This window comes from Primulina tabacum, chromosome 11 (assembly GCF_025594145.1).
Source record: "Primulina tabacum isolate GXHZ01 chromosome 11, ASM2559414v2, whole genome shotgun sequence".
Classification (NCBI taxonomy): domain Eukaryota; kingdom Viridiplantae; phylum Streptophyta; class Magnoliopsida; order Lamiales; family Gesneriaceae; genus Primulina; species Primulina tabacum.
Window position 1 is genome coordinate 14,942,471 of NC_134560.1, and position 21,697 is coordinate 14,964,167.

Sequence of the window (21,697 nt, forward strand, 5' to 3'; positions counted from 1 at the left end):
AGGATCTCAGCTCAATCATCACGGTACAACGGAGATTCGAGAATTGCTTGCTTATCCTAACTTCATCTCCTTAAAACATAACATATGAGACACACAGCAAATGTAATCATAGTACATAGATTAGCCCATCACGCACTTTCTTTTATGTCAAGTTTTGTGTTGCGGATGGTGAATTCCCGCTTTGACTTATTGTAGTTGCTTCTCAAAACTAGAGAACTCGGTTTGAATGAATGTCACTATTCTAAAAAAAGAATCTATATTTGCTTGGTACGTAAGATAAAATAATTGAATGAATAATTCATTTTAGGTAGTTAATAAGGAAGTATTTTGTAATATATTTTGATAAATTATATTATGTGTGTTGTGATTTTTAAAAGTGAGATAAGTTAATTATCATTTTGCTTTTGACCAAATTATCACTCACCTCTTTCCTTCTTAGTTAGTGATGGCCTTTAGTTTTTTTAAAAAAAATAATTTTTATTTTTTAAAAGTGAGGGACAATATTTAATTTTATTTGGACAATCCATGTTTCTCTACGTGGACTGATAAAATATTATCATTCATATCTTTTTTATTTAGAATTTATTTAATATTTTAAAAAAAAGATAACTTATCCCAAATTTAATTATTCAAACTATAACATATTATTAGTATTTACAACTATTTTACATCCAACTCAACCATTTTGATAATCGTACAATTTTTTATCATATGTTATCTATCCAAGTAAATATATATTGTGCCATATGAACAATAATTTATCTCATATTTATGACATCGTTACCATATCGGTATTTCGCCAAGAAAATGATTAAAACTATAAAAAAATTATTGGATTAAAACCTAACTTTTATTAAAAAAAAGATCAAAATCGAATTATGCTAGCTAATAAGAACAATTTTATTATTTCTCAAATGAAAAGAACAGCTAAGAAAGGTGAAATCACATACATGTATCTTGGAATCATTTTGAAAGGGTAATAATTAGAAAATTAATACGTAGCAAGCTATTTAAGTAATCAAATTCTTCCATCCAAATATATTTACTAAAAATGTGTGAAGAAATATACTTGTTTCTCAAAATCTTGCCAATTATTCTGCTCACTTTCATACGTTATATCGAAGACCTTACACGAAAAATACTCGTCAAAATCAACCTCCCTCACAAATAAACAAATTCATGATTTCAGTTGCTCCCCAGCAATATAGGTTTAAGTTCACTGGCTCTAACTTGGGGGACTGCAATTACAATATTCTAAGAAATCATACAAGACATATTACCATTACTCCATCAGAGCACGTCCATAATTCTTACTGATTGATGCAACTTATGTGTCGTTTGAGGCGTCCCAATCACTCCCCAGCATGACTGCGGTCAGCATTAATTTGCCTGCATCTGGAAAATCTCTGTGCTGCATAAGCACGGCTTCCACAGAGGGCCTAGCGTCCTTCAAAATTGAAAGTTCGGAACTTTCTTGCCTCAGTGGAAGCACTTCATCGAATCTAACTTCAAAGGCTTCTGATTCTGGTCCATAGCACTTATGCGAAGCTTGGAAAAGAACTGTTCTTTTGAGAGTTTGCATGGTTGTCTCGTCGCTCCATCCCTCATTTATAGACATTTGATGCAGTCTTCCCCAGTCATCTTGATTTGCAGCATTTCTCCAGCATTTCTCCAAGAGGGTGGTGTTGCTTCTAAGAAAGGACGCACTGGTCCATGCGAATATACTGAAGGCACGTAATGAAAGCTCCGGATTTTCGATTTCAAGGCACAATTCAATAAGGTCTACTGGAGGGAGAAGCTTGTCTCCTATCGATTGCCTTTCTTCATTATCAGCGAGAAGTCTCAAACTTTCTTCCTGTTGGACAAAATATAAGCTCAAGTTCAGTTACAATTCTATGAAAGGCAAAATCAAGTTGCTTCTAGTTAAAAGTTTTTATTGGGTTTCATCACAAACTAGAAACGGATATAGCAATATGTCAATTTTAACTGGGCAAAGATTAATGCAAAAAACAAACACAAAGTATTAACTCGAGAGAAAAATGGGAGAAAAGAGTTTTTTCTGTGTCTATTGAATAATACCAGCACAAAATTATACATGCACACTTATGTGCTTAAGTACACGAAAACGTGGAAGGAAAAATTTACATAACCACAGTAACAACTATGTAACCGACTAGTAATCTTGATGACATAATTATAAAACATAGCAATACGAAAAGAGTTTAAGCTGACAAAGGCAGACGAGTAAGTCAAAGTTTTCTAAGGGCAAAAAAAGTATCTTATAATATAAAAAAAATTATTGGGTTTCATCGCAAATTGGAAACACACCCACCAGCAACATGAAATTTTAACCGAGAGAAATTAATGCAAAAAAACGAAACTCGTAGAAAAGTTAAAGCTGACAAGTGCGGATGAGTAAACCAAGATATCTATGCAACAACTCACCTTCTAACACATTTTTTTAGCAGGTCCAGGAGAATGTGCATGGTCTTACAGGTAAACCACGATTTTTATGTACAAAATTCCTCAAGAGGTGGAAAAAGTCCTTCTGTACGTCAGGCATTTGATTCCATAAAAGCATCTTATTTTTTCTGACATTACATAATATATGAAGAAATATATATTTTCTGGGTCTCCGTAAATGGGTCCGTCCATCCAACGTTATTGTCGTTGGATTGGACTTTATAGTTACATTTTGAATTCAGTGTGTACCTACTTTCAGGCAACGAAATTTATTATATAGATCTTAATCTCAGGAAGCTTAATATTGTTGCACCAATATATTATGATAATGTTAGAATTACTATTATTTTTTCCTAGTCAGATTCGTATTTAGGATTTTATTTTATTTATTCTATACTAGGATTTTATGTATTCTATAATAGGAAAAGGTGCTAAATCCGGAATCCGGATTCTAAGCAAATAGGATTAGTAGTATATTTTATTTTAACGAGAGATTTGGTAATGATCTCTACCATCTTTCTAACTACCGATTATTCTTGTATAAATACCATGTTTAAGGAATAAAATTATTATTCAGCCAAATTCACAAAATTCACATGGTATCAGAGCGATAATCGATCCGATATTTTAAACCTACGATCTCCCTTTCTTCTTTCCGATTGCTTTTCTATTATGAGCAACCCGGAATTTTTTTTTGGAAGCTTTATGGCTGATTCATCTTCCCCGAGCACTCCAATTGATGACGAATCTACCACAAAACCCACTGGTGGAAGCCACTCTTCCACCAATCTTAACCAGAATGAAATTTCCACCAATTTTTTGATCACTACCCATAAGCTTAATGGTACCAACTTTCTGCAGTGGTCCCAATCGGTCACCTTGTTCATCAAAGGACGAGGAAAAATTGGCCACCTCAATGGTACCACGACTGAACCTGCCAAAACCGACCCGTCCTACAATGTCTGGGAGATTGAGAATTCCATGGTTATGTCGTGGTTGATCAATTCCATGGAGCCCTCTATTGGTCGCTCCTATTTGTTTCTACCTTCAGCACAAGCTTTGTGGGACGCTATCAAGGATACGTATTCAGATGTTGGGAACTCGGCTCAACTCTATGAGGTGACTACTAAGATGTTGGATGCTAAGCAAGGATCCAAATCTGTCCCACAATATTTCAACGATCTCATGGCCTTGTGGATGGAATGCGATCTGTACTATGACTTTGAATGGAAATGCTCTGCGGATCATGCTCGGTTCCTCAAATTGATCGAGAAAGACCGTGTCTTCCAATTCCTAGCTGGCCTTAATAAGGATCTCGATGAGGTTCGTGGTAGGATACTTGGCCAGGATCCTATCCCGACTCCGCGGGAGGTCTTCTCTGAGGTTCGTCGTGAAGAAAGCCGCCGTACGGTCATGCTCGGCCCCGAAGTCGCCTCTTTCGAGTCATCTGCCATGGCCACCCAAGCCCCTGCCCCTGCCCCTGCCCCAGCCACAGTTCGAACCAATGACTGCCAGAAATCGGGCAAATCTGAATATTTTGAGTGTAATTACTGTCATAAACCGTGGCACACTCGGGAGAAGTGTTGGGCTCTACATGGCAAGCCCCCAAAGTTACCATCGAGCTCGAAGACTACCGGAAAAGGTGTCGATGTGGCTACTACAACCTCTCCACGGTCTTCTGCCCCTACCCCTACGACTTTTTCCGCTGATCAAATTCATCAATTGCTGAGTCTCCTCAAGCTACTCCTGCTTCCTGATCGACTTCCCATGTTCGTCAAGGTAACATCCCTCGAGCTTTAGCTTCGCTCTTACACCATCGGCCATGGTTTATAGACTCCGGTGCCACCGATCACATGACGGGATGTTCCGAGCTGTTTTCTTCTTGTACTCCCTGTTCGGGTCGCGATAAAGTCAAGGTTGCGGATGGCTCATTTTCTTCCATTGCTGGCAAAGGCTCCATTACTATCTCACCCACCTTAACCCTTACCTCTGTTTTACATGTCTCTAATTTACATTGCAATTAACTATCCGTCGGTAAATTAACCGCTGATCTAGATTGCTCCTTACACTTCCCCTGATGTCTGTGTTTTTCAGGACCGTCGTTCGGGGAAGATGATTGGCAATGCTAGACGGGTGGATGACCTCTACATCTTTCACCAAGAAGACGGCGCTGGTCCCATTAAAGATCGGCCTTTACACTTAGGCTTTTTTTCTTTTTCTAATGTTTGTCCAATTAAACTTTTACATTTTCGATTTCGATTAGGTCATCCGAGTTTTCATTATTTAAAACATTTGTACCCTTTTTTGTTTACAAATAAAAATCCGTCTTCTTTTCAATGTGATGTCAATTAGCAAAGCACCATCGTGTTCACTATCCCACACATCCATATACACCTTCTGCTCCATTTTCCCTTAACACAGTGATTTATGGGGTCCATCTCGGGTCCCGAGTTATACCAATAAAATATGGTTTTTAACATTAATTGATGATCATACTCGATTTTGCTGGGTATTTATTCTTAAAGATAAATCTGAGGCAGCCCTCACATTTAAAAAATTTCACTCCTTTGTCAAAACTCAATTTCATACCTATATTCAAGTCCTACGGACTGATAACGGTCGTGAATACTTTAATTCCATCCTGGGGGAATACCTTATCTCTCACGGAATTCTTCATCACAGCTCTTGTCCCGACACCCCCCAACAAAATGGTGTCGTAGAGAGGAAAAATCGCCATTTACTTGAGGTTGCCCGCTCCCTCATGTTCCAATCTAAAGTTCCTACTCGTTTTTGGAACGATGCCGTGTTAATCGCTGCCTATTTGATTAATCGGCTACCATCCAAAGTCCTTCGCTTTAAAACTCCTTTTACATTGTTTCACTCCTACTTCCCGCAGAACCGCTCTTTTACCTCCGTCGACCCTAAAGTTTTCGGTTGTACTGCCTTTGTCCATAATACATCCCCCACTCACTCCAAGTTCGATCCAAGAGCAATAAAATGCATTTTTTTGGGTTATGCTCCTACGCAAAAGGACTATCGATGTTATAATCCCATCACTAACAAATCTTTTGTTAGCATGGATGTTTCGTTTTTTGAAAACATTTCTTACTACGACTCGGTTACATCTCAGGGAGAGTGTGACCTTCCCGACCCTATTCCCATACCATTACCCACTCCCCTCGTAACTCAACCTTCTTCGGTGTCGACCCTGCCCTCTGACCAGGCCCCGGTTCTTCAAGTCTATTCCCGGCGCCTCCCTCCTGCCGTTACTTCAGGTCATGCCACTGCTTGATTCCACTTCGACCGACAATCCAGGTAATACATCTTCTCCCTTACCTACCCTGGTCTTTACTGATTTGGATGTTCCGATTGCTCTGCAAAAACCGACGCGGGCTTGTACCAAGACACCTTTATATCCCATGAATAATTTTATTTCCTTTGCTAACCTTTCCACTTCCTATCGAGCCTTTGCCTCTGCTATACAGACTACCCATGTCCCTACCTCTATCGATGAGGCCATGGAAGACCCGAAATGGAAGGAGGCTGTTATGTCGGAGATGGATGCCTTGACTACTAATCATACATGGGAGGTGGGCGTGTTACCCGCGGGGAAGCGTGCGGTTGGCTGCCGCTGGATATTTACAATCAAGTATCATTCCGACGGTTCAATAGAGCGCTTCAAGGCTCGGTTAGTTGCCAAAGGTTATACCCAAACGTATGGGGTGGATTACGAGGAGACCTTTGCCCCGGTGGCTAAGCTTAACACTGTCCGTGTTCTACTGTCACTTGCCGTTAACCTAGATTGGCCTCTTTATGAGCTTGATGTCAAGAATGCTTTCCTAAACGGTGAGCTTGAAGAATAAGTTTACATGAAACTCCCTCCGGGCTTCCTTGCAGACTCTCCTCCGGGTCATGTTTGTCGCCTTCGTAAGGCTATTTATGGCCTTAAGCAGTCTCCCCGGGCTTGGTTCGGAAAGTTTACATCAGTCATCACTACCCATGGTTATTCTCAGGCTCAATCGGACCACACCCTGTTTTTTAAGCACTCTTCTCAGGGTCTGGTTTCGATTTTGATTGTGTATGTCGATGATATTGTTCTTACCGGAAGTGATCTTCCGGAGTTAGCAAGGCTTAAAGGAATTCTCAGTTCTATCTTTGTTATGAAGGACTTGGGACCGCTACGTTATTTTTTGGGGATGGAGGTCGCACGCTCATCTGAAAGGATTGCTCTGTCCCAAACCAAGTATGTTCTCGACTTACTTCGCGACACAGGTCTCCTACATTGCAAACCTGTTACTGTTCCAATGGATCCTAATGAGAAATTGTGCGACATTCCTAACGCTGTTCCCGTGGACAAGTCTCGGTACCAACATTTGGTAGGCCGCCTCATTTACCTTGCACATACTCGCCCCGATATTGCTCATGCCGTGAATGAAGTCAGTCAATTCATGCATGACCCTTATGAACACCATCTTCAGGCTGTTTTTCGCATTCTCCATTACCTTAAGGGTACTCCGGGTTCGGGCCTTCTTTTTCGCAAGAATTCCTCTCGGTATGTGTCGATCTATACTGATGCAGACTGGGCAGGTTCGGTTCATGATCGCCGCTCCACGTCGGGTTACTGCACTTTTGTTTGGGGAAATTTGGTCACCTGGAAGAACGAGAAACAATCTGTTGTTGCCCGTAGTACCGCGGAGGCAGAATATCGAGCTATGGCTAACGGTGTGTGTGAACTATTGTGGCTACATATTCTACTTCGGGAGCTGCATTTGTCCTTCGCTACTCCTCCCCTGTTTATTCTGTGATAATAAGGCTGCTATCAGCATTGCTCATAATCCAGTCCAACATGACCGGACTAAACATATCGAGATTGATCGTCATTTTATCAAAGAAAAGATTGACACCGGGGAAATTTGTATTCCGTACGTCCCGTCCGATGGTCAATTTGCTGACATTCTTACGAAGAATCTTCATCGACCTCAGTTTGACTCTTTTAAATCCAAGTTGCGCATGATCGACATCTATGCATCAACTTGAGGGGGAGTGTTAGAATTACTATTATTTTTTCCTAGTCAGATTTGTATTTAGGATTTTATTTTATTTATTCTATACTAGGATTTTATGTATTCTATAATAGGAAAAGGTGCGGAATCCGGATTCTAAGCCTAATAGATTCTATAATAGGAAAAGGTGCGGAATCCGGATTCTAAGCCTAATAGATTCTATAATAGGAAAAGGTGCGGAATCCGGATTCTAAGCCTAATAGAAATAGGATTAGTAGAATATTTTATTTTAACGAGCGATTTAGTAATGATCTCTACCATCTTTCTAACTACCGATTATTCTTGTATAAATACCATGTTTAAGGAATAAAATTATTATTCAGCCAAATTCACAGATACCTTTAAAACAAAATGGTAAAAAAGATCTATTCAAGAGAGAGCAAACTGCCCCAAGCAGAAAGTATACAGACTCTTCACGTTAGATAAGATGGACACGTACCCAAAAAAATACTAATGATGATGGCAATTCTAGTACAAATTCATTCCTTTTGTAAAAAAGCCCTAGAGAGATATTTTCAAAAATGATCTCTCCCCTGGGTAAGCTGCGTTCCAACAACCATCTTTCCCATACAGTGCCCCGTGACATTCATCATCGCCAACCACACACTTCACCACTTGTCCCCGGTCGCCGGAAAACTCTTGTCAACGTCAAACTCAACGGTTTTTTTCAGCGCCAATTGCGGTTTGGCTCCTGCTCATCGTTATAACTTTCTTCTTCTACCACTGCCGTCAGTTAGGGTCGATATCTGGAGTTTACTCCCTTCGTAGTGGAGTTTGATTGTTGGATAAAGGAGTTCATCGATTCTATTTATCGTTAAAGGCTGCTTCGTTTTGGCCATTGCATTCCCAATCCTTCTTCATCGGAGTAGTTTGGATAGTCGTTGGATCTATTATAAACAGATATGTACGACAGGAATCGCACTAACTTAAGGCATGCGCCATTGGGTACTAGGACAAGAATTCGAGATGAAGTCATTAAGGTTGAACATAAAGTATTCACGCTGAGATTGGGAAATGGAGGCCGGTCGATTTGGAGGTCTGAAAGAACTAGGAACTCGTGCTATATGATGGACTTCGAGCGTGAGGAGGCCCGATGGATAAGCCTAAGATTTAAGGATTCTATCAATGCACGACTGTCAGATACAGCTTTCTATAGATTCAGGGGTAGGAATGTTGTCTTCACGATACAGAAATTTATTAACAAGCGTGGAAGATTCTTTGAGCTGTCGAAATATAGTCAACGAGGAAGAAAATTAACCACAATTGTGCCCAGCGGAAACAACTCAGCGGGGTGAACTATATCAATTACACTGGGAAAGTTGTTGTCCAGGTATCAGCAAAGGGATAACATTCAAGCTATTAACGGTTCAATTACACTGGGAAAGTTGTTGTCCGGGTATCAGCAAAGGGATAACATTCAAGCTATTAACGGTTCAAATCACAGGAAGGCCAATAGCAATAAGCAGGATGATAGGTTGTTACAGAGGGATCAAAGCCGTGGGATGGAGAAATTATTGGAAGACAGTGGTAGACACTATCCTAGTAGGAAATGGGACGAAGCACTCATTGTCACCAAAGGAAGGGTAAACATCTCTTGGGAGTTAATTCAAACTGCTCTCGGGGAATCCACGAAGACGAAGGTAGAACTTTTTCCATTCCAAGCGAACAAAGCGGTGTGGTGGCATGTTAATGCTGCCGAATTCTCGTCCTATCTAAAACTGAAAAGAGGGTTCTTTGACTATGGGATATCCTTGGACTTTGAGGAATGGAAAAAATGACATTAACATGGCGGATATTATAGAAAAATGCTGCAATAGTTGGATCAGTATCTATGGGTTACCTTGGAATTTATGGGTGCCGGCTAATTTTAAAATCATCGGGGACCATTGTGGGGGATTGATGGAAATCAGCGCTGATACCTTATTATTCAGAGATCTCGGAGCTGCTAAAATTAAGGTCAAGGGTATTGAAGGAGGGTTCATTCAAAGCAAATTGAAATTACCGATAGAAGGAGAAGTCAGAGAGCCTAAGTATCCGGGTTGAAACTTTTGATCCTACAGCTTATGAACAGTATGAAAAACAAACTTATGCTCAAGTGGTGGTGAATGGCAAGAGGACCTTGGCGGGATGGGGCAACACAAATATTCACAGGAAATCATTTCACAATGAGGTTCCCAAAAGCGGGTGTAGTAAAGGAAATCACGACGTGGAAGCCCGATCAGATCATGTAATAAACACGGAAGTTTTGGGGATAGAACCTGGATCGGGTAACAGTATGGAAAGACAGAATGACGTGCGGGTGTCGAGGTTCCCGGGGGAGAAAAATAAAAATTCAGCAAGTGAGAGCGAAAAATCAACAAAAAATGCCAGAGGAAATGTGCTAAAAATCCTAGCGAGAATCGTCCCTAAAGAACATACAAAATTCGGAAACTTGTCAATCAACTCTATGGAAGACAGGGAGACCGAGGTGCAGGACAATGGGGTGGGTGTTATAAGTAACAACAAATTAATGACTACTTATGGGCATACCTATCACAGAAGAAACAAGAGAGGAGCTGTCGAGAACAAGGATGAATCTGGCCTTCATGGGTTTATCAACAAGGGCTTCCACAGTACAAAGAAGGGGATGTGCGAGCTGGATGTTGGAGATGAGTTCAATTTTGAGGATTCACATGATGCTCCGTTGGAGGTCAGTTAAGAATCCTCAGAAACTGAAAGTCAGATATCTGTACAATCTGAAGAGTCTGCTACAATGGAAGAAGCTGTAGAAACATTGGCGGGGATGTTCTCATCACCAAAAGGACCAATTAAATCCACCAAGCCACCTAAAAGGTAAATAAGAATTCTAACGTGGGTCAGGTACTAACAGGTATTCACTCTTCCATTGTAAATCATTCTTTCACACTTCATTCTATTCTACCAGCTTCGTTTTCAGTTCTGGGATTGTCTAGTGGGTTGTTAGGTGGAGGGACGGTGAGGGTAGGTGAAAATTTCGGGAATCGTGAAAGAGAATCTCATAAGGGATGAGATGGTTAACACAAATTGTGATGGAAAGATAAGGGAGGAAGGAACCACAGATGGAATTTGTTGGGAAGAGGTTAAGAAGTCAACTGGTATTTTGAGTCGAGAACTTTACAGATTAAAGTGTGGAATCAACTATGAGAGAGATTCGACCTCGAAGGGAGCAAATGAGTCATTATGAAAATTTGTTCTTGGAATATCAGAGGAGGAGGGGCGGCAAGAAGGAGATAATTAGTTCGAAATGTCATACGTAATGAAAAACCGGATATTGTGGTGCTCTAGGAAACCAAAAGAGAACGGGTGGATAGAAGATTTATTGCCAGTGTTTGGAAGTCGAGATTTGTTGACTGGGTAAGCCTACCGTCGGTGGGAAGTGCGGGGGGTATTGTGGTGATGTAGGATCCCAGAATGGTGGAAGTTAGCAATAATTTGATAGGTGATTTTTCAGTGTCGATTGAAATCCGTTGGCATGAAGAAGTCAAATGGTGGTTCTCAGCCATTTATGGACCGATTAAGCCGAGAGAGCAAAAAAAATTCTGGGATGAAATAGCTGGTTTGAACTCGATCTGCGGCGATAGGTGGTGCTTGGGAGGTGATTTTGAGGTGGTCAGAAACACGGGTGAAAAGATGAACAGCCACACTATCACCACGAATATGACATGCTTTAACTGTTTGATAGACGAGTTACAACTTCATGATCCCCCACTTCTGAATGCAAAATACACGTGGTCGAATTTTAGGGCTGAACCGATCTGTTGTCGTCTAGACAGATATCTCATCAGTAGAGGATGGAGAGAAATCTTTCCAAGATTCAGACAAACGGTTCTACCCAGACAGGTGGGGTCCGGCTCCGTTTAGATTCGAGAATGTTTGGATGTCTCGTCATAAGTTCAAAGACTTAGTTCAGGCATGGTGGAATTATGGAACTACTCAAGGGTGGGAAGGATACAAGCTTATGAAAAAATTGAAAAGGATCAAAGATGAGGTTTCAAAATGGAACAGAGAGGTATTTGGAGATGTGGGCATTAGACTTAAGGAGTTGAGCATCAAGATTAAGCAGATTGACGAGCTAGAGGGTATCGGTATGTGGTCTGAAATTCTAAAAGAGGAAAAGAAGGAGTTAAGGTGTGAATTGGAAAGTGTGATGCTCATAAGATCTCAAATGGATAGTCAAAAAGCTATAATTAAATGGATTATGGAAGGGGATCAAAACTCAAAATTTTTCCATTCATTGATGAATAATAGAAGAAACAAAGCGATGATACACAAAGTGGAATTAGAGGATGGGTCCGTGGTCACCGAGGAAAGACAAATTGAAGAGGAAATTATAAGATTCTATCGGAATTTGTATAGGAAATCGGACGGGGTGGCGAGCGAGTTCGATGGGGAAGAGGGGGATTTTCGTGGTCTGGAATGGAGTGAGTTAGATAGACTTCAAGCAGAGGGGTTGGAGATGTCATTTTCGGAGGTAGAGGTTAAAAAAATTGGGATACGGCGAAAGAGGATGTAATGAAGGTTTTTGCTGAATTTTTCGAGAGTGGCATTGTTAATGGCATCACAAACGAAACCTACATTTACCTCATTCCAAATAAACAAGATGCGATCAGGATTAACGACTTTAGACCTATTAGCTTGATAACGAGTTTGTACAAGATTTTGGCGAAGGTCTTGACAAGTAGAATGAAGAAAGTCATGAGTCTTACAATTGCAGAAAATCAGTGTGCCTTTATTAAAGGAAGACAGATTATGGATTGTTGTCTCATTGCAAATGAGGTTGTGGAGGTATATCGAAGAAATAAAAAGAAAGGATGGGTGTTTAAAGTTGACTTGGAAAAGGCTTACTTACGATAACGTTGACTGGAGATTTCTGGATTATGTGTTAAGGAAGAAAGGCTCCGATGATAGATGGAGGAGGTGGATCATGGGGTGCGTTTCCAATGTATCTTTTTCGATTTTTATCAACGGAAGGCCACGGGGTAAATTCAAAGGGGAAAGAGGACTAAGACAAGGGGATCCATTATCCCTTTTCCTTTTTAATCTAGTTGTCGATGGGTTGGGAAGGATGGTAGATAAGGCAAAAGAAGAGGAGAAAGTAAAAGGGCTCGAGGTTGGTAGACAAAAAGTCCAAATACGCATATACAATTTGCGGATGACACGTTATTCTTTGCACAATCACAAGGGCATTTGTTGGCAATAGTGGAAATTCTCAAAGGGTTCGGCCTTCATTCGAGACTAAAGATTAACTTGGAAAAAAGTGCGTTGATGGGAATTAATAGGTCAGAAGAGGAAATCGATGAATTGGCACTTGCAATTGGGTGCAAAAAATGAAAATTGCCGATACAATATTTAGGGATTCCCTTGGGAGGAAACCCTAGGGCTATGGATTTTTGGGAACCGGTACTATCCAAAATGGCAAAAAAGTTGGCAAGTTGGAAAATGTCTTTTCTATCGAGAGGGGGTCGGCTCACTTTGATTAAAGCAGTTTTATGTGCCATGCCATCTTATTTTATGTCGTTATTCAGCGTGCCTAATCGGGTGTAGGGATGTAATCGAGTCGAGCCGAGCCGAACTCTTGAATGTTTGAGCTTGGTTCGTTTATAATCGAGCCGAGCTCGAGCTTTATTTAACGAATATATGCATGGCTCACGAGCTTATTCAAGCCTTTATCGAGCCTAAACAAACTTAATAAATATGAATTATACATTTAAATTTTCATTAAATTAATTAAAAAGTAAATTATATATTTAAAGAAAAATATATTATTATTATTAAAATTTGTAAATTTATTATAATAAATAAATTTAATATATTTTTCTATATATTTCATAAATAATATGCAAAATCAATAAATCAAATATCAAAACTATTATTTTTACATCTAAAAGATTACTCATGAACTTACCAACGAACATGTTCACGAGCTAACGAGCCGAATACTGTAAAGCTTGAGTTTGGTTTGTTTATCTTAACGAGCCTCATTAAACGTGCTCAAACGAGCTTTCATCGAATCTAGCTTCGAATAGCTCACAAACGGTTTGGTTCGTTTACATCCCTAATCGGGTGGCACAAAAGATGGAAAAAATAATGAGGAATTTCTTTTGGGATGGAGCCGACGGGGAAAATCATTGTCATGTAGTAGGATGGGAGCAAGTGTGCAAACCAAAAGACAGGGGTGGTCTAGGGTTGGGAAATAATTGCTTAAGAAACAGAGCACTTTCTTGGAAAATAGTGGTGAGAGGTTTGGTGGAAAGGGGGACTCTGTGGAAAAAAGTCATTAGCAATCTTTATGATTTCAAGATAATGGATGGGACTTGGGGTTGGCGGGGAATTCGACTTTCAGAAGTCCTTGGAAATTCATTCTCGATCTTTCCCGGCTTTTCATCAGTTGGTTAGGGGGGTGTTCAAATAGGGTAATATCATTCGTTTTTGGGAGGATGAATGGGTGGGGGAGTCGCGTTTAGAGATAGTTTTCCTTCTTTATTTCATATTTCTTCTGTGACTAACAATTAGCTTTGTAGATGTGGCTAATAGCAGCGTCAACTCTCTAACCCATTGGGATTTACGTTTTAGAAGGAATTTAACCGAGATAGAAGAACGCGAGTTTGCTGTCCTATTAGGGGTCTTAGATACCATTCGAGTTCAGTGGGGTGTTGGGGACTTTAGAAGGTGGTTGGGGGACTCCTCAAGTTTGTTTTCTATTAGATCTTTCTATAATTCTTTTTTCACATTTCCAAATCTCCGGTCCTTTTCATTATGCCACAATATTTGGAAAGTACATGTCCCTCCGAAGGTTCAAGTTTTCTCGTGGATAGTGGCATTGGGGAAATTACAAACTTGCGATTTTGTGCAAAGAAGGTAGCCGGCCTGTGTTTTATGCCCACAATGGTGTTGTATGTGCCGAAAACAAGAGGAGAATCAGGATCATTTGTTATTGCATTGTTCATTCTCAACTAACATTTGGATAAAAGTGCTAAAAAAGATGGGATTTCTATGGACGTTCCCGAAAAAGGCAAAAGACATGTTAAAAATTATGGAACCGAGTTTGCAAACAGGGAGACGACATACGAGATTCTGGTATATGATAATCCATTGCACAATTTGGTCGATATGGTTAAAAAGAAACACAAGAATATTTGAAGAGAAGTCGGAGTCACTGGATGAAGTCTGGGAAAAAATAAAATTCAGGGTCGCGGGTTGGTCGATAGTATTGCCAGAGTATGAACATCTTTGTATCTCGGACTTAGATTAGGGACTGGAAATATGTTTGGTCGTGACTATGGCGTTGTAATCTTGTTTTTATTTCCTTTCTAATGTGCGGATTGCTTATCCGCTTGTTGTAGACTTTATTAGCATTATAATAAATTATTGTTTCCTATCAAAGAAAAAATTCTAGTACAATACCCAAAACTAATTGCTTACTCCATACACATCTAAACCAATGGCAAAAATAAAATAACTTAAATCAATATTCAGTCACCATTTTTTCTCTTCCCTTCAGATAAATGATATTTCAAAGTAAGCAAACAAGTTTGAAGAAGAGCGAAATTGGCCAGATGGAGCCACATACCTGTAACTGTAGAATGTTCAGATCTGCTTCAATGCGCTTCATCTTTGCTTCCCAGCCAAAATTTCTTCCTGAAAAATATCATATACTCATCATTTCGCGCGCAGGCAGGAAAAGAACTGTATCACTGGTCGAAACAGTATCATTTCTTTACTAAGTGCTAGCAAAGTAAGATAATACTTCAACTTATTCACCTCAAGATTTGTCACACTGACTTACATTGACATTGATTTATTTAGTTGTAAAACCCAATAACAGTCTCGGAAATAATACTATGCACTTATGCAGTTCTATATCAGGACAAGACAAACGTTCTAGATTGAAAAATCACATTGTTCTCAGCATGAAGGGGGCAAGAGAGAAATTCCAGATTATAAATTTATGTAAAATTAATTAGCAAGCAGATTACGATTGGCTTAGAAGAACAGAAAAAGGATTCGATGAACTTATAAGGGACGATATAAAGGGACAAAAAAAACCATACCAGACATAGCAGATATCTTTGCGAGATTCAGATAATGTTTTCTATTCGCCAAAGTTAGTCTATAAGTTGAGCCACAAGATTCAATATTCTCAGTAGATGAAGGTGATTCATAATCCTTCGAAAGAGATAATGAATGCAATGTTTCAGAAGCTGATGAAAACTGATGAAGAAAGATCTCATGAAGCCATAGTAGATTTGGATGCTGCTTCAGAAATGTAGCCAGCTCTTCCTGAAATTCTTCCCCAAGTCTCATTAACTTCGAGAATTGTTTTTTGTCATAGAGTTGCTTGAACACAAAGCAACAGAAACCTCCTTTAGGTCCCATACTTTCATGCTGCAGAACAAAACACTTCACGTATGAGAACAACTCCAAAATATGAAGGGTGAGCAGCATCCTAGACATTAGGAAAAAAACTCGAACAAAAAACAACAGAATAATAATAACAATAACAGACACATATAACTTGATGTAACTTACATTGTCACTCCCTAAGCTATATCTTAATCATAGAAACATCTATTTATCGTTGCATAACCACCACATCCCTGCCCTTAACAGACAAATAAAAACTTCACTAGTCAAGTGACATAGATGTCTTACTATTACAAATTTCTCAAAAAGAATAAATAAATAAACCTTCGGGAGTTTCTACATTTATTCCTTCAGGGGTGTCAATGTAAGCTACTCCAATTAATCATGACACTGCCTAATAATTTGATAAACTGTGACACCTCATCTGAGGGTCAATTAGAAACTAGAGACAAATGTTGTCACCAATGGCCCCAAATAGAATAAATAGGGGAGTGGGAGTTTGAGAGCAAGGCCACATGACTTGTGAAGTTATTGCTTTTAAATCCATACCATAAGAGTTTGAAGGAGTTCAGAATCATTGAGGTTACTGCATATATTCCACATAGTTTGATAGCCTTCATGTCTTTTTGCAACAGACAATAATCTGGAAGAAACTTCGGTCAAAATACCTTTGTGATCTTTATTTTGTTCAGTTGAATCCTGTAGCAGAAAAATGTTACAAAAAATGAATATGAGGCCCGTGCACCAACGCATACACAAAATCACGTCAACAATCCATTGGCTTGGCGGGATCTGGACTCTGAGGCACAATCAGTTAAAACACATGACTTTTATATCTATGAATATAAATAAGGTTTCCTTCAAATAATGAGGATCGAACACTCCTTTTACTCCTTAGTCCTTTCTCAGCACAGATTACTGATTTTGTAACAAAGGATTCGACAACTGCCTTATTCTCATCTTCTAGCTTCAATTATGGTTCAGCACTAGAATACGCCCCGAAATGGAACATCATACACACACACTCAAAGATGTAGGCGAAGAATATTACTATGCAAAGTTCAACTATTTCTATAGGTTTTGAATATTCATACGAAACACTGTCTAAATTTGGATTTACAAACACAAACCTGGATTTTAGCTTCAAAAAATAAAATAATTTGCTCATAAAGTGAGTTAAGAAGTGCATCTCTTCGATTCCAGTATTCCTCCAATAAAGTTTTGTATTCTTCTTTACGTTCAGCTTTTGCAGCAATAGCACCAGAATAAGACTCGAGTATTACTTCAGAGAGCAGTTCTAAGTTCGAATAGAAATCCAACCTCGCAGAATCATCAAGACAGTTTGCTTCATTCAACAATTGAAGCATGAATGATGCTATACTCCATAGCCCCTTCGATATAACAAGTTTGGAATACCATGGTGTCCAGCCATCAGGGGGTGGATACCATAGGTCATGTTCACTCCGATATTTCATGGCTGAATGGAATATAGTCACACAGGCATTCGATAGTTCACAAGCTCTCTGAAATTGAACAAGCCTCGACATCTCCTCATTAATGACAAAATCTAGCTGTTTCTCTAAGCAATGAAATATTTCCTCAAGATCTGAAACCTTGCTATAAAATACTTCAGCATTGTCCCTATCCATCAAAAGGACTGTACTCCGACGTGCTCTCTCGCCAACTAACTGAATGAGATCCCAAAGAGCTCCAGAAATCCGAGTATCTGAAGCAGAATATAAACCAAAACTGGTTGCATCAGACTGGCTGATCGTGTTTTGCAGTTCCCTCAGTCGGATCATGCCAGCAAGCTTTTCTCCATGTTCCATGATAATTTGAAGAGATTGTTCTGATATGGAAAATAGTGATTCAGATATGATAGGTTTACTCACTAAATCTTGTTTTAAGAAAATTACTAGAGTCAATAAATAAGGTCAATACCAGACTGAATTTAATCTAATAAGGAACCTACAAGCTACACATGTTTTTTTAGTATCTTTGTGTCGAAACAAGTTGATCATCACAGATAAAACCATAAAATATCCCAAAAATATTACTGTCAACAAAAATATAACCACGAGATAATTAGATAGTGAATGATACTTTGTCGGGAAATTAATTCTTCATGGCACTTGGACAAAGCAAGGAACTGGAGAAACTTTTGATGCTTGTGCTGCTTCTCTACAAGCTGAGTGGACACAACAGATACAACGATCTCAGGGCCTCTGCTAGATGTCCAGTGCTTAGCTAAGGTGTCAATAATAGATTTGCTTGCTCTGACAAATACATTTATTTCTCCCTCTCTTTCAAAAGCCTTAGAATTATTTAATTTGTCAAGTACACCATCAGCCTGCCCAGACAACATAAATTCATGGAAAAGCTGAAAAAGTAATGCTTCAGAATCCTCATCCGGAGGGCTCCGAAGTGCAGCTCCAGTTAAGCTCGGTCTTTGCCTATCACCAGCATTCCATGCTTCTGAACTGGCTCTTCGAGGGACAATGTTTCCTCCTGCAGCAATGTTTTTTCTCTCTTCCTGCAAAGATCTATCATTAGAACTCCCTTTCCGCGACAAGCTTCTTTCAGGAGGTTCAACTCCACCAAGTAAAACTGCCCTCTCAGGTATAACCCAAACTCCAGCTTTTTCAGTGAGTACAGCCCAAGCTCCATCTTTACTGTCCTCCAAGGAAGGGAAAACTGAAGCATCAAGAACTTTTCCAGCATCATAAGGCAGATCAAACTGATAGAGTTTGGTGGAGTTTCTCCAATAATGCGAGACTGTTGCAGTACCATCACTGGAGAGTATAATAGCAGAACCAGCTGGCTTTCCTCCTACTTTTAATATCATAGATAACAAAATATCCTCATCTTCTACTCTTGCTTTAGGTACTATCACTTGAATAGGAGCTTTTTTCTCCAACACTTTCCCACCAGTTGGCTTTGCGATATCTACTCCAGATTTATATTGCATGGTCAAAAGAGAGTATTCAGTGTAGCTTGAACTGGTGGCACGATCCTTGCAAAAGATGGCAATAAGAACAGTCATTACCTTGCCATCACTATCAACATCAATATCAAGAGGCCAAATTCTCTTTTGGCCTGCAAGATCCTTCTGAATGCCCAAATCACCATCATTGCCAACAATTTCATGAGACCAAAGTTTTGACATGTTAACCTCTGGAGAAAGTTCAACTTCAAAACATTGTATCTCGTGATTGGTTAGAAGAAGGAACTGTCTGTAAGGTTCATCGAATAACTGAGAGAAGGGGTGCCACATTAATGACCTAGGATAGCCCTTACTTGCCCCAGGAGCACTATGTTTACTTTCTTGAGGAAAAATGTTTTCAACCCACTTGCGCTGAATACCAGAAGGGCTGCATAGGAATCCCCAAAGCTTGCCATCAGAACTACATGCAAGAGCAATACAGCTTTTGGCAGTAGCTGGGACTGGTGAAGCAATCAGGGAGTTGATACAAAGTTTGGCTTGTGGCCACTGTTTGTTTGAGTTGTCTTTTTCATAATGAGTGGATTCTGACTCATAAAAAACAGCACTACTGACTGAAGAGATCCAGTTTGCATCATAAATATCTGGACAAAAGGCAAGACAGCGAGTTTTTTTATTACAGATTACAATCCCAGCTGAAGTGCACCGCTGAACAACATTGCCAGAGGTTCTCTTCGTTTTGTCCCAGTTGACAACACAAATTAACCAATTGTTAGAGGTTGATGAATTTTTTCCTATACTTCCACTTTCTAATATAGTAGAAGGAAGTTCTAGCTCAACACATCCTATGGAAGCTGTAGGAGATAGGCAATTCCACATAAAAAGCCTTTTCCCGCAGATAATCCATGCTAGGGATGTCTCCTTGTCCATTCCACCCGAATTACATGGATCATCTGCCAGAAGAACAATAGATTATAGTCTTTAAAAAAATTTAAAAACAAAGCATAACCAGAATATAAAGTAGGCCTTGTTTGGCTAGACTAACCAGAAGCATGATTTTGTAATAACATTTCTTGTGCATCACGTACTACTTTAGGGAATTCCCCAACATATACAGGCATAACAGCATCAATCTCAGCTTCTTTATCGCTTTTCTTTACCGGTGGGATTCTGAGAATATTAGTAAAAAAGTGACCACAAATTAATGACCAAATATCAACAGCCTTCAAATGCAATTTAGTTGATATAACATAAACATTAAAATTTAAAATTGGTCGGCAAAATTCAAAATTGACCAATTTATAGTTTTAAATTAAGTGAAATTATATAATATCTATCAGGTATCAAAACCAGCCATTAATTCTTGAACCCTTCCAACTAAGAGTTGTGAAGCTATCTGCTAGATTAGAATCCAAATAGACCAAGTTTTGGGCTTGTTTTCAAATACAAATAGCCTCATCAAATTGAAGTTATTAATGCGAAACTAAGCAAAATGATGCTCAAATTTACAACTCCTTAAAAAGAGACATGTAGAGAGAGCAGCTGGATATTATCCTGAGTTGATCATGCCCATAAATTCCACATAATCTTAGACGCATTCAAAGCAATTTTTATATCGACTGGTAATGTATGTTAATAATTTTAGTGGACTTGACTATACGATGATTCTAGAATAATACATCAAAGTGCTAAATAAAGAAACAACACAAAATAAACGGTATCGCTTTAGCATAAATTGTTACACAATAAAACTAATCAGACACAAGCACACAAGTATTTTTATGCAAAGGCCGGTCCAAGGCACGGTGAATCAACGACAAATTAGAAACTATGTATCAGCAGCATTTACAAGCCCCTATCTCAACCATCAAATAAGAATAAAAGAATGATAGTTTAAGCATCTTAGCTCATTATAAAAAACTCGAGAATTATATATCAGATGCCCGTTCTCGAGACGGGCACAAACTGGACTGAAGGAAAAAGTTGAGAAACAACACACACTATAATCAGTACAACTTCTAATTGCAATTGTAATATTATGGAACTTGTGTAAGGGTTTCATGCAAAAGGGAAATCAACTACTATCATCAATAACGCATTCAAAAATAAAATAAGCAAAAATCCAGATAAAACAATAACAAGCATATGAAGATGAAAAGGACCTTGCAATGACTGAAAGGCGAGAGGCCCAAGGAGCGGGTGTGCCAGTGGCTGGACGATTCGGAACGCTGGGACTGTTTTGCAGCGGTCTACGATTCTCCAAAAGTGGAGAATCAAAGTCTCTTCTGACTCCGACATTATTACGAACACTTGGACTGGCTTTCTTCGTGGCGGGAGAAAACATTTCCTGTACACACAATGGGAATTTGCTACAAAAGATCGAGAAGATTTAGGGTTTAAGAGAAGAAAGATTACGGCCTGCAAACTAGAAGTTTAGCGCAGAAGCAGATGAAAGTGGGTTGCTTTGCCTCTATTCGTCCCCCTTTAAGCCAACAGACCTCACAACGTAAATTTCGAATTTGACTTTATTTTTAAGAATAAAAAATTTATTCTAAGTTTTAAAATATTTAAATTAAATTTTAAAAAAAAAATCACATTTGTCGCCGACTTGCTGTACATTTCAGAGTTTGAAATCAAGTTTAATTGGTGGTAAAATTTCAAATTTGGAAATGTGCTGCAATAATTTAAATTTAATTTTTTTATTTAGAATTAAGTTTTTAGTCTTTTTAAAATATGTAATTTGATGTCATGCATAGGTGGTGTTTGAAATGTTAAAAAAGTGAACATGAATTTTATATTTTAAGTATTCGCAAACATTATCATAATCAAACACTATTATCCAAATATT

General features: G+C 39.0%; 1 protein-coding gene across 1 annotated transcript; it reads right to left on the minus strand.

Moving 5' to 3' along the window:
* Positions 1 to 1,204: 1,204 nt before the first annotated feature.
* Positions 1,205 to 21,341, minus strand: LOC142517670 (nuclear pore complex protein NUP133). Its single transcript, XM_075620038.1, has 8 exons — positions 21,012 to 21,341; positions 19,895 to 20,019; positions 18,012 to 19,802; positions 17,039 to 17,757; positions 16,458 to 16,607; positions 15,596 to 15,929; positions 15,115 to 15,182; positions 1,205 to 1,855 (listed from the first exon to the last, which is right to left on the minus strand). Exons 1-8 carry the CDS (start codon positions 21,191 to 21,193, stop codon positions 1,328 to 1,330), a joined length of 3,897 nt encoding a protein of 1,298 aa, XP_075476153.1. The 5' UTR covers positions 21,194 to 21,341; the 3' UTR covers positions 1,205 to 1,327.
* Positions 21,342 to 21,697: the final 356 nt, after the last annotated feature.

Coding starts and splice junctions, on each gene's coding strand:
- LOC142517670 (XM_075620038.1), bottom strand. CDS start 21,193: ATGTTTTCTCCCGCCACGAAGAAAGCCAGTCCAAGTGTTCGTAATAAT. Junction 20,020..21,011: donor CGCCTTTCAGTCATTGCAAG/GTCCTTTTCATC, acceptor TAATATTCTCAG/AATCCCACCGGTAAAGAAAA. Junction 19,803..19,894: donor ATTACAAAATCATGCTTCTG/GTTAGTCTAGCC, acceptor TTCTTCTGGCAG/ATGATCCATGTAATTCGGGT.